This window comes from Labrus mixtus, chromosome 13, assembly GCF_963584025.1.
Source record: "Labrus mixtus chromosome 13, fLabMix1.1, whole genome shotgun sequence".
NCBI classification, from domain to species: Eukaryota; Metazoa; Chordata; class Actinopteri; order Labriformes; family Labridae; genus Labrus; species Labrus mixtus.
Genome location: NC_083624.1, coordinates 5,631,815 through 5,645,695, shown reverse-complemented (window position 1 = coordinate 5,645,695; position 13,881 = coordinate 5,631,815). Strand labels below are relative to the sequence as shown.

Here is a 13,881-nt window from a genome sequence, read left to right as displayed (position 1 = left end):
GCTTACAGCAGATAACAACAGATAGCCTGTGGCGTGGCTATAATAAACGGATAAAAAAGAGCAGGATATGCAAAGCCAGGGGAAGTCTATTCATGTCACGCTGAAGTGCCCTACAACAACTGCTCGGACAGGCTTGTCCCTCTTGCGTGATGTCATCCAATGGCTGAGTGGCTGGCGGCTGCGATGCGCATGTATGCAGACCAGTGCCTGAACGCATCACAGCGAACCGCACTTGACAGCCTGCCAGGTTGGAGGGGGTGGTGGAGGGGGGGGGGGGGGGGGGGGGGGCAAAAACACACCATTCAGGGGAGGAAACCAGACCTGCTGTAATATCCACCAGCAGCCAGCCGTCATCCGCATCCCGCAGACATCTCATCGACATCTCATGCATCGGTTTTCTGGATTAATGATGTTTCTATTCTAACGCACAGATGACAGCGTAACCGAGGCGGTAAGCTGTTTTAAAAAAAAAAAAATAGCCCCAAAAAACACAGCCGCTTTGTTGGAAAAAAAAAAAAAAGGAGATCTGCTGTGTGACTTGGACATGAATTCGGCGGAACAGACGGTTACGTGGTTGATTACGCTCGGGGTGCTGGAGTCGCCGAAGAAGACCATCTCGGATCCTGAAGCGTTCCTGCAGACCTCCCTGAGAGATGGGGTGGTCTTGTGCAGGCTGCTGGAGCGGCTCAGCCCGGGCTCCACGGAGAAAGTAAGGGCAATACACCCCACTCCTCCTCACCCCCCCCACCTCCACCTCCACTTCCACTAACACCACCACCACCACTATCCTCTGCATAACCAAACCGCCCGCCTAGTCAGCGCGTCTGTGTGGCAGCCCAGATCCGTGAAAACCGACTGCTGTCTGGTCTTCTTTTGCTGCCCACTGGTCCATGAGGCGATTTCTTTTGTAGGTCACGGCAGCCCGGGTTATTGTCTGCGAAAACAGCTCTATATGGCTGCACATACGTGTGTCAGCGTGTGTAAAAAAAACCCCCAAAAAACACGGGACTATAGGGCTGGTTTCCACTGCGTATTGATCTGTTCTAAATAAGACAACACAGCAAATAGAAAAAAAAAAAGATTGATCAGTTTTATCAATAGGTTAGATTCGATCCACCAGTGGTTTGTTCTTATTATGCAGGGAGGCCGTGTGTGATATGTAACGTAGGCAAGGTCTGAACACTCAACAGTTTTTGCGTTATCGTTTGAAGCCCTTATTTTTAAACTCTCCTTTTTATTCTAGGTGATTTATCCGTGTGTCAGTGTATGTTTGATGCACACAATATGATCATCCAGGGATACAGCAATAAGAGCGGGCCGCCATTGACTGCAAAGGCGCACAGATAAGAGATGGACCCCTCTCCCCATTTAAAGAAACAGCGCAGTGTTTGTGTCTGTCAACCTCCGGCGTTAGCTCCGTTTAGACAGCAACCTGAGGGAGGGGATGTTTTTTTTCCTGAAAAGAGGGATCTTCTTCTTCTGCCTGCTGCACCGCCACCACCACCACCACCACACAAAGCGTGAGAAATTTGCATGTTAAATGTGCAAAAACAGGTTCCTCCATTTTCCACCGCACACTGACAATGTCGTTAAATGTCTGTCTGACATAACTGAATCATGTTTTCAACCATTTTGCACACATGAAAGGATGGGATTTAGGTTATAAGACAGCATCTGTGACCCTGTTGTGATGCTGTTGTTGAGGCTTGACAATGGGAAACAGCTGGGAGAGAGGTGCCTCATCCTGATGGGGGGGGGGGGGGGGGGAATCCAAATTGGTGTGACATTATCATCCAAAGGTCTGTCAAATCTGCTGCTCATCTCATTCCAGCTGGATTTAAAATGCTTTATTGACATACAAACTGCTGAGAGGATTGTCCAAAACATGGAGAACTGTCACAGGTTAAGTGCCACTGCCCTTTCCCAGAAATATCTTTTCACAATGTATCCATCTGTTCCCATAATAGATTAACTCCAAGACATGAGATATAAAAACATACAGTTATAATATGAATATCAATCTTTTAGTTTCCTGACGAGAGATGACATGGTTCTCTAATCCTAGTAGATAATATAACAAAGAGTAAGGTATTTTTACTTGCTCTTTTGTAAAGTGTCTTGAGATGTTATGAATTAGTGCTATAAAAATAAAGATTGATCGATGGATTGATTACACTAAGAACAGATTCTACTCCTGTTAAAACCCTGTATACAAAGTATGTCTCTAATTACTCTTAAAGGCTTTCTATGTGATTTTTCACACTTAAACATAATATAAATCAAGTATATCCTCTGAAAATAACTCTGTGAGTCATGACTGTCTACAATGGGTGTAACACCCGAGTCCCACTGTCTGTGATGTTTTCAGAGTTTTCCGAGTCCTATCTTCACTTTGTTTACATCGCCAGGACAGCCGGCTGACTCCTCCCCTCGTGAATAAAAGTTGTTTAATTGAGGGACTAGAGAAAAGAAGAATGACATACTGTACTCACTGCTTAACTGTGTTTCTAGATCACGCTCATTTCAGGTAAATTTACATGCAGTGTGAAGATACGAGCATAATAAAGATCGCTAGCATTAGCATGCTAACACAACAATGCAGCGCGAGTTGTTTTGGTTTCATGCTGGTGCTCAAGAGCGACATCTACTGGATCAAAAAATTGCATATAAAGCCTTTAAGAGAAAGATTTCTTGTAAGGATCCCACTCATTCGTTATATATATTGTGACCAGAACATTATATATTCACAAAGAGGAAAATGTACTTATAGTTAGACGATTTATCAGTCCTCTGGTGGACTCTAACCCTAACTCTAAAATGCAAAATTACATTAGGCAAGGCAAGTTTATTTATGTTGCACATTTCAACAAGGCAGTTCAAAGTGCTTCACATAAGACATCAAAGCATCATGACAGAGGAAAGAAAATAAACATTAAAATAGAACATTAAAAAATCACTGAAATTATTAAATCTGAAAATATGTTCAAATAAAAATAATTCAAATGAAATTAATTGAAATAAATAAAGTAAAAATATACAAAGAGTTAAAAGTTACAGTGCAGAGTTAAAGTTTAAAATCTTATTAAAGCTGTTTAATGAAAGGCTGTAAACAGGTGAGTCTTCAACCTGGATTTAAAAGAGCTGAGAGTTTCAGCAGACCTGCAGTTTTCTGGGAGTTTGTTCCAGATATAAGGAGCATAGAAACTGAACGCTGCTTCTCCGTGTTTGGTTCTGACTCTGGGGACAGAGAGCAGACCTGTCCCAGACGACATGAGCGGTCTGGATGGTTCCTAATTAATCAGGAGGTCACATTAAAACAAATAACTAGAAAATATGTGCCAACATTTCTCTAACTTCTCAGCCATCACGCACACTGACATTTCTGCTATATGATGCCTTGGGCTCATACATCTATTTATACTCTTAAGGGTACTACTCTATGAACATAGATTATACCTAGTTTCATGTTTTCTTATATAATACAGAGGAGGGTCCTTCTACGGCCCCTGGATTAGTCGGTCATTGCGTTGTTGTTCTGTCACTGGTCCTGGTTTGGCCCTCAACTGGTTCTGTGTTGGCCACACTTCAGTCGCATACTGTTTCATCCAGGAAAAAGTTATTTATGGAGCTCATGACTTTTTCAGTTGTCTGTTGCTGTAAGTGTCTTTATAGTGTATCATGGTTTTTCACCTTCTGATCAGACCTATAGGCCTACATCTTGGAGGAGTAACAAAAGGCCATGATCTATAAGGCAACACATATTTCTCCAATTTTGCCTCAATTCAAACAAGGGCCTTTTTTTTTTTTTTTTTTAAAGATTTTTATTTCAGGCTTTTTGTGCCTTTATTGTAGAGATAGCAAAGTGGATAGGGTCAGGAATCAGGGAGAGAGAGAGAGCGGGGAATGACATGCGGGAAAGGAGCCTCAGGCCGTATTCGAACCCGGGCCGCCCGCTTGGAGAAAACAGCCTCCATACATGGGGCACGCGCACTAACCACTGCACCACCAGCGCCCCACAAGGGCCTCTTTTTAATGCCTGGTAAAACATTTTCATTTCTTTATTGTCTGCATTGAACTCAAAGGCTTGGTTGCTACGACAACGATCGATTTAATCCAAGAGTAATTTTAATCAGAGTTTAGTTAAAACTGCGTTTAAAGTGAGTAAATCCTGATTTAGCAAAGCCATGTTGCGGGCCTATAGTTCTACGAGGGTGCAAAAGCATACATTGCACCCTCATTTTAAAATTTCTCCTGCACCCTCAATTGAATGGATAAAGAAAAAAACATGTTGTTTTTTTTACAATAAGTAATAAAAGCTTTCAAATGACAACAGTGACTCACATCGTGTTTACCACATCCATTATCTGATGGTCATGACAGGTGCACATGACCTGTCTCATCACTGGGGATCACATGCGGGACCAATAACACCTATGCTAGGAAATATATAATCGTTGTTCATCTTTAGCTACTTCATACATTTGGTGAAAATGTATTAATTCTACAATTCACTTAGCAGATGCTTTTATCCAAAGCGACGTACATCAGAGAGTAAGAACAACACAAGCAAGGATCTAGAAAAGAGGAAACAAGTGCAAACGATCAGCTTTGAGTCTGATTGGACACACAGGTGCTGACAGGAAGTGACCAGAGGCAAAGCTCAACATTGAGGGCAGTTCTTGAGAGCTCTAATCAGTATAGAAACCATCTTATAAGTCGTCGTTATCAAACAAAAACCATCGTCGCTACCATCATCATCATCAATAATATGGAGACCATCATCATTAAGTGAGTAGGTATTCATGAAAGAGCTGGGTCTTTAGCTTTTTCTTAAAGGTGCAGAGGGACTCTGCAGATCCAGTGGAGTTTGGAAGTTCATTCCACCACCGGGGGGCGACAGAGGAGAAGAGTCTAGTCAGCGTTTTAAGACCCTGTTAAAAGATGAACCAGTATTTAATTAGCTCTAAAACGCAGTCTTTGTGGTTGCACTTCAGGCCTTGGTGTTCTATTCTGTATTCACCATATTTACAGCCATTTTCTTTCATTGTCTCAGTCACAGTGGTGTCAGCTTTGGTGCAAGCTGATGGGTTTTCAAATTTGTTGTTTAGACTGGAATTATGGACAACATTCATCCATATTTTCTCAGTTTCTTATCAAGAAAGAAGCAGTCAAATGATGAAGGTTGTTGATAAAGATTCCTTACTTGAAACCTGGAACACAAGCAGGACAATGAGCAGCATTTGAGCGCCTGCTGCACCAACGGTCTAATACTAGCTTATTGGTCTCGGTATACTAGCACGTTTATCAGAGCTAATTAAGAAAAATGCAGAGGATGCCTTTGTCACCCAAAGAGACCGGACACATCAGTTTTTGTACAGCCAGAGTCAGATGAGAGCAAAATCAAGGTCAGACAGTGTTATGGCTTTTGGGTAAAGTAGCTGAGGCACGGCGTGGGTGAAATATTAAGTATGTCTGTTATTGTTAGTGGTAATGGAAGAAGCCTATGAAGAAATATTTACAGTGTGACTAAGTCATCCAGGCTGATACGTGTTAGCTTTACTTAATCATTGAAAAGGTTTAGCTGGCTGGAAAATAGCAACAAATATCAGTCCAGGAAGTCCTACACTAAATACATGTCAGTGTTTCCGTGTGGGGTGGGGACACTGCATGTTCTTGAGGTAATTTTAGAGTGACTCCATCATATAAATCAAATGGCCTTTTTCAGGGCGTTTAGAAAGCGGCTACCTCCAGTGTTGAAAAATTAAGCCAATGGGGAAGTTCAAAGTCCTTCACTTCCTGGAGTGTCTGCTTGAGGCTGGCTTCAGTTCGTACTGGAAGTCACATAGACACCCATTCAAAAAGCCTGTTTTTACTGCAGAAACTAACATGTATACAGCCTGGTTAAAAAAAAAAAAACTAAAACTGTCTCATTAGCTCATGTCTCTATCGGACATACTGTATGGGAGGCTGAACTCATCTGTTTTGATTTCATGAAGGATAAGAGTAATTCACGATAAGGCGCGTAGCTGACCTGATTGACAGGCAGGGGCGTTGTAACCGTTTTCAAGAGGCTTAAAACCTGTCTTAGCTCCAGCTCTTTGCCTGTCATTAGGTTGACTGAAAGTTGGCATTTCTAGCATGGTGGCCATCACTGACGGGCTTCCAAAGCCCCCTGCAGAGACAGACTGTGATGTCACTCAGGCGTCATCCATTAATATTTATAGATTATGTTATTTAGGACTTTGTAGGTTCAGGGGAAAAAACAGATAAGGGTGGTTAAACATTAAAAAAGAACTCTGAATATCATAGAGTAACTAGACAATTTGCATTTACCTGCGGAAGATGCGTGGGAATGCTGACCGCTGAAATGTTTTGCAAAACACTGCTGAATGAAGAAGAATTAGCAGAAACAGCTGAAGGAATAGTAGATGAAGAAAAAGTAGATGAAGAAGTAGAGGAAATAGTAAAAGAAGAGTAGTAGTAGAAGAAGTAAAAGTAGTAAAAGCAGAAGAACAAGAAGTAGAAGAAGTAAAAGGAGTAGAAGAAGTATTAGTAGAAGATGAAGAAACAGTAGAAGTGATAGAACAAGTAGAAGATTCTGCATAAAGACAGCTTAAATGCAGTCAGACAATGAGAAAAAGGGGAAAACATCTCCATATTGAGCGCTCATTTCAAGGGCTTAAATTAAGAGTTGGTGGCTAAATGATGATTTTGTGAGCAAGAGGACAAATGGCCGAACGCGTTGGTGTGATTTTCATGTCTGGGATCCAAGAAATGTGGAAACCACAGCGATCTAAAAAGTTAGTCCCAAGAGGTTTGGTCAGGGAAGTTTGGCTGAAGTTTACCATTACCCCAGATGGAGATTTATCTGGACCACCTGCCGCTTTGAAGCTCACAGTGTAAAAACCTTTGCTCCGACTGTCCTGGAAACTCAATGTGTGAGAGAGGACAAGTTTTCCTACATTTTGAGGGTACATTTATGTGTGTGGGGTGAACACTGTGGTCAGTAGAGCAATTTGTTCGGGAGATTTTGAAACTATCTCAGAACTCTGTCCCACTCTAGCGATGATGTCACGCACTCTAGCCCAGAACATTCCACCACACACACACCCATTCAAAAAGTGTGACAGCAGTTAAAAACATCACAAAACAGTTGGAGGTACAGTTTGAAAAGTATAAAAAGTAGCAAGATGAGTGAAAGTAGTATAAATAGTGGAAAAGTGTGTGAACGTTTTAAAGTAAAAATGGAGTCTCTAGGCGGAACAGAGCCAAAGTTATAAGGCTGAGAAGAAAGTGGAAAAGTAGAAAAAATTCCCATTCATTTGAATGGGGAAAAATTTTGTGGAAAAAGTGAAATAACTTGTTAAAAAGTGAAAAGTCATAGCCATCATGTCCCGAAGAAGCCGGATAGTACATGATAGATGATAGTTGAATGGTGGAAGTAGCACAAACTGTTGAAGAGTAGAAGCGCGGCGAAAAACATACGGAAGTAGAGGAAGAATAACTAGACAATTTGCATTTACCTGCGGAAAATGCGTGGGAATGCTGACCGCTGAAATGTTTTGCAAAACACTGCTGAATGAAGAAAAATCAGCAGAAACAGCTGAAGGAATAGTGGAAGATGAAGAAAAAGTAGAAGATGAAGAAGATTAGTAGAAGAAGAAGAGTAGTAGAAGAAGTAGAGGAAGTAAAAGTAGTAAAAGCAGAAGAACAAGAAGTAGAAGAAGAAAAAGAAAAAGATTTGGAGAACAATAGTGTGAATGCTGTATTACATAATTCCCACTGATTAAGAAGTTATTTTGGAGGTTGAATGTATGAAAAACAAGATATAACTTTGTCAAGTCGAGTATGTTGTCAGTCAGTAAGGTACGGTGTCAGTCGATAAGTCATGTATGGCGTCAGTCAATATGGTATTGTGCCTTTCAGTCATTAAGCAAGGTATGACGTCATCAAGTCAGGTATGATGTCACTCAGAAAGTCATGCGCCGTGTCTACAATTCCACAATCCATTTAGCGGACGCTTTCGTCCAAAGCGTCGAACGATCGAAGCGATCCTTAGCAAAGGACAGGCGGTGCACAGAGGCAAAGCTTTTTTTTTTTTCTTCATTTAAATGTCTCGTCATCACCGTCGACAACATCGACAGCTTCTCATGAGAATTCTAATCAGCATCAGTAACATCCTAAATATTCTCATTGTTGTCATCTTTATCATGATCAATATCAGCATCAACATCAACCTCGTCATCAACATCATCGTCGCCATCTTCATGAAAATCAGTCCCACCGTTATCTTTAAATATGTAACTGTTCATGAAAGAGCTGGCTCTTGTTTGTAAAGTTGGTCAGGTGTTGCTGTTTTTTTGTCACTGTTTTGTAAGTGAGCAGCAGGGTGTTTGAATTTGATGCCAGCTCACTGGGAGCCAATGGAGGGATATGAACAGAGAAGGGACATGCTGTTTTGGTGTCAGTCAGTCAGTCAGGTATCATGTCTTTCAGTCAGTACGTCAGGTTTGATGGCAGTCAGAAAGTCAGGTATGGTGTCTATCAGAAAGTCAGGTATGGTGTCTATCAGAAAGTCAGGTATGGTGTCTATCTATAAACCAGGTATTGTGTCAGTCAGTAAGTCAAATATGGAGTCAGGCAGTAAGTCAAGTTTTGTTATTAAGTAAGGTATGGTATTTGTCAGACAGTGGGTATGATGTCAGGCAGTCAGTCATGTATGGTGTAAGTCAGACAAGGAGTTAGTCAGGACGGTACGTCAAGTATTGGGTCAGTCAGTAAGTCAGGTATGTAGTGAGGCAGTAAGTCAGGTAAGGTGTCTATCAGTAAGTCAGGTATGGTAACTGTCACAAAGTCATGTGCAGTGTCTACAATTCTACAACTCATTTTAGCAGATGCTTTAGTCCAAAAAAAGATTCCTGTAGGGATCGGGTGCAAAGCGTTTTAGTTAGCATTAGCGCCATCTTGAATGTACACCGATTATTGTACATTTTGCTTTTGTGACCACAAGGTGGCAAACAAAGTACCAGAGTGAACGAAGGCCAACAGGTCAAACTTGATTTTTAAAGTCATTAATATGGTGTAGGAAAGCCAAAATGTAATATATTCATGTGTAACCACAGGGGGTCAGGATGTTAAATTGGATAGAATAGAATAGATGTTTATTGCCATTTGCACAGGTACAGGACAGCACAGGTACATTGGAATTCTTGTGTCTTTCTCCCTGAGTCAGCTTCTACAAAAAAGTTACAATTATATATAAAATAGAATAGCATTGTAAGAAAAAAAAAGAGTAGAAAAGTACAAATAAAAAAATAAATAAAATAAGTTGTAGTAACAGCTAAGTAAATTAAAATAAACTGTACAGAAGCTATACACTGTAATAAAGCAAAGATATAATAAAAAAACAAAAAAACAAAGGAGAACACTGTACAATGAAATGAAAATATGAATATGTTTTCTAACTTTCTACATCTCTTATTGCACCTGAGGTTATTGCACACATATTTTTCACATAATATAATTGCACTGTTTTTTTGTTTTTACGGTTAATATTGCAAACTTGTATTGTATCTCATGATGATGAGATTCATGTTCAAAATTGTGGAAAAATTGGATTCACCCAAATAGTTTCCAAATATTAAAAAATCCATATCCAACATTGTTATGTTAAGCTATAAGTTAACAAAAAATGACTGTTTGTGTGTTAATGTTGGCCTAAAAACTCCACAACAGACTGTTTTAAATGTAGCCTATAGTGTTACCAGTTCATGAACAAATAGCGTGTAATATAATCTATGCTACATGAGGGTTATAATGTTTTAGAGGTGATAAAATTCAACATTATCTTAAAAACGGAGGAGTTTTTTTTCTAATATTTTTTTTTCCACCCCAAATGGATAGATTTTTTTTTTTTTTTTGTCAAAACACATTTCCTCGCTTCGCTTGTTTTTATGAGGTAGCTCATTATAAAAAGAACCAGTGCACCCATAGGCTACAACGAACATGGGCTCCTTTATTTGTCGACGTCACTTCCCTCGACCCAACACCACACAGCCTCCTCCACTTCCCCGCTGCGGGATCTGCGTCCAGCCTCCAGGAGTGTCAGGCCCCAGTGCAAAAAAAAAAAAAAAACAACAACAACAAAAAAAAAAAACAGTGCAAACCAGTACAATGAAGAGGATACATTTTTAGCACTATTTAACTCACAAAAAAAAAAACGCCGTGTGGAAAAGAAAAATAACCCCCCGTGGAATGAAGTGGAAGCGTAACTTTAACCAGCGTTTCCGTCTTTCCAGATTTACCCAGATCCGAAGAACGACGGCGAGTGCCTGAGCAACATAAAGGAGTTTCTCAAGGGCTGCACATCGTTTCGCGTCGAGGTAAGTGCTGTTTCTCATTTTTTCCCCCCATTCCACACTCTTCCACACACAGTACCACCTTGTTTTTAAACGAATAGTTTGCGTGTTTTTAGAGGAGGACACTGATACAATAAACAATTGGTTCATGGAGGGGACGGAGCCCCCTGACAGAGGGAGGAGGAGGAGGAGTAAACTACAAGCCGAGAACAATCACCCATCGCCCGGTTGAGAGAGATTGGCTTGTCCGGTCAGGCATTTGTACACTTCTGCCATTTTTGCAAGTTAAAATAAGCATATAGCATACATTTATGACACATTTGCCCGTTAAGTTTCTCTCAAAGGACGCTTTGGGTTTTGTTTCCCCCCCTTTAATTAATTCAGAGCTTTGTCCTCATGCTCGTGCGTGGCTTTATTGTCACCACCAGATCACACCAGACCATGGTATAATCACTTTTTTGATGAAAACAAATCACCCAGTGCCGCTTTAAACAAACTAAGACCCTAGTTATGCAACATCTAGGTCCTGTTCTAACATGGTAATTGCGTATTATTATTATTATTATTATTATAAGGTGTAAGGTCTAAACATGTCCCAAGATTAAGTACCTCACCCTCGCAGGTCGATATAGAAATATTTGGGTATGTTGCTGTGATGTACTTCTAAAAAGCAGATAGAGGAGAGTGTGCAGTTTAGGGCTGTGTGCTGGCCAGTGCATAAAAGGGTCATTGAACCAGCCTGGTTTGACAATACAACGCAGTGTTTCCCCAGTCCTCCTCTCCCTATACTGAGTCTGCAGCCACTGAGCCAAGAGGTGGAGATGGGGTGAGACAGCACTGTCATATATGAAGTGTGAGAAACATGCCCTTTAGTAGTCTCAGATAACCGGAGTAGCAGGGAAGTACAATGCATCTATTTGCAGTTTCATTAGAAAAGCTTGTTGTTTGTTTTGAGACTCAACACACGGACGTGTTTTGGCATCGTTGTGCAATAATCTTCAGTTTATTGCTGACAAATATTCAAATTCCCCGAGATAAACACTCCCGAGTATTTTTTCGATCCGTGCGTGCAAGAGTGCGTTTAACCCAATGTGAGTGTTTTTTTTTTTTTTTAATATGCACTGGACTGGACGGAGCAGGATTACAGTATAGTTGGGGACATGGCAGTCTTCCCGCTCACCATCTGTAGAGCAAAGATGGATCGTCTCCAGGGCCCAGAGCACTGCTGGCTCCGGCCCCAGGTAGAGCCGCGGCTGCAGATTAAAGCAGCGGACGCTCACATGAGAAGGACAGACAGATAGAAGCTGTGCTTTTTTTTTTTTTTAAAGTCATGCCGTACCTCTTTTTAAAAAAATTTTTTTTAATAAAGCCAAGCTGGATGTTTGGCTGAGCATCAACATGCTAGCCTAGCTGGGTCTACACGTTTAGTGCTCATACATGTCATTTGGATAAGACAGACAGTCTGACACTTCAGGCAGCTGCTGTTACTGACCTTTAACCTCTGATGCATTTGACCACAGGAAGTGATCATTAGGGTTCCCATGACCCCAAACTGGTCTCTCTGGAGTAGTAACCTTACCCTGCTAGGTCTGCCCTGAGAGTAGTCACTGATCCATCTGTCTCCACTAATGGCACACTTTGAGCCCATTGCAATGAAAAATGTGTGTAGATAAAATAGAGTGAACATGTAGTGCTGTTAGTCATTTTTATCATCTATATTAACATCTATATTATCAATTCAATCAGTCATTTTTAATGCAAAAAAAAAAAAATCTTAATAACTAAAATAGTGACTACAGATAAAACTTTATTCTAAAGATGTGGAAAATTATTTGATTATTTAAACTGTTACTTAGCAACAACTGTTAATTATTAACTGACACAGCTCCTCTTGGTTATTATTAACGAATCAAGTTTTGGTTTGAATTAAAGAAATAGCTGTCTGATCAAATTCTCAGTTTGAGTGTTTTTAAATCCATTTCAGTCAAAAAAAAACAAAAAACAGCATGGTCTTTTTTATTTATCATCATGCATCATTAGCTAAACAAAAGTTAGATCTATCCCAATACTGGAAGTACAGAAATATAGTATGCCTCCGATACTGCTTCAAACGTAATATTTCAGGTAATTTATCCTGTGAAAAAAGCAAACAGCAGTGCAGTGTTAGCAGAGAGTTTTAAGTCTGTAAAAGCTGTTAAATATCAACAAGTAAAACTGAAAAAAAACCACTAAAAAGTATTGTTTTTGACATGAATGTAAACTCCTGTAAAGTAAGAAAGAGAGATTTATTAGATTTTTTTTTTTTAATTCTCACTGATAAAATAGTAATTTTAAATAGCAAAGAAAGTTCTATTATATTCCCTTTTTATTTTCCCAGGCTTTAAAATGACTTTAACCTGAGTCATTCATGGTGAGGAAGGTTCTGGAACCAACATTTTAGAATAGCAATGAAACAACAAAATGGGTCTTCCACAAGAAATAATTACTCTGTTAAAGACATCTTTGTATTTGGATGCAAATCCATTTGCAGTTTGCATTTGGCTGATGTATGCAAACCGTTGTTATTAGCAGCACGTCTGCACTGCAGCTTTCTTCATCTTATCTAATTGCTACACTGATAAAACACTTGGTATGTATGAACACTGGATTCAGAAATCCAGCGTTGGTTGGACTGTCATCTTCACTTCGTTCTTGCCTATTGGGGCTTTTTTCTCTCCAGGTCCTGAAACACATGATCAGTTGGATTGAGGCCTGGTGGTGAATAACTTGGCGGGTGGAGAATAATTCACTGTTTGGCTGTTAGAGAAAACTACTTGGCTGCCCTGTCTGCATGTGTAGGGTCATTGTGCTGATAAATTGTTTTAAAATTGGGGGACAATGTGTGTATAGACAGAAATGACATTGAGACAACGCAGTCAACAAAACATGCATGTAAACACCCTCAATCACCCTGACAATGACCACTGGAATGTGTTTTTTTATTTCAACCAAATATCACTTGTTAAAGGCTTTATATGCGATTTTTTTTGATCCAGCAGATGTCGCCCTTGAGCACCAGCATGAAATCAAAACAACTCGCGCTGCATTGTTGTGTTAGCATGCTAATGCTAGCGATCTTTATTATGCTCGTATCTTCACACTGCATGTAAATTTACCTGAAATGAGCGTGATCTAGAAACACAGTTAAGCAGTGAGTACAGTATGTTATTCTTCTTTTCTCTAGTCCCTCAATTAAACAACTTTTATACGCGAGGGGAGGAGTCAGCCGGCCGTCCCGGCGATGTAAACAAACGAAGATAGGACTCTGAAAACTCTGAAAACATCACAGACAGTGGGACTCGGGTGTTACACCCATTGTAGACAGTCATGACTCACAGAGTTATTTTCAGAGGATATACTTGATTTATATTATATGTAAGTGTGAAAGATCACATATAAAGACTTTAAATACAAACTGTATGTATTCTAAAATCTCATACTCTGACGTTAACTACGGGTGGATCTGCAGAGTATGCAACAGATT

The 13,881-nt window shown here is 40.2% G+C and overlaps 1 protein-coding gene across 2 annotated transcripts in view; it reads left to right on the top strand.

The window, feature by feature from the left end:
• The first annotated feature begins 297 nt into the window (after positions 1–297).
• The window catches only part of arhgef7a (Rho guanine nucleotide exchange factor (GEF) 7a), a 37,317-nt gene continuing 23,733 nt past the window's right edge, over positions 298–13,881 (top strand). The window contains exons 1-2 of one of the 2 annotated variants that reach the window (XM_061053321.1): positions 298–709; positions 10,299–10,382. In XM_061053321.1, the coding sequence (XP_060909304.1) occupies positions 545–709; positions 10,299–10,382 (249 nt within the window). In that variant the 5' untranslated portion in view covers positions 298–544. The remainder of the gene's footprint in view (positions 710–10,298; positions 10,383–13,881) is intronic. The other variant, XM_061053320.1, reaches the window with a different exon arrangement.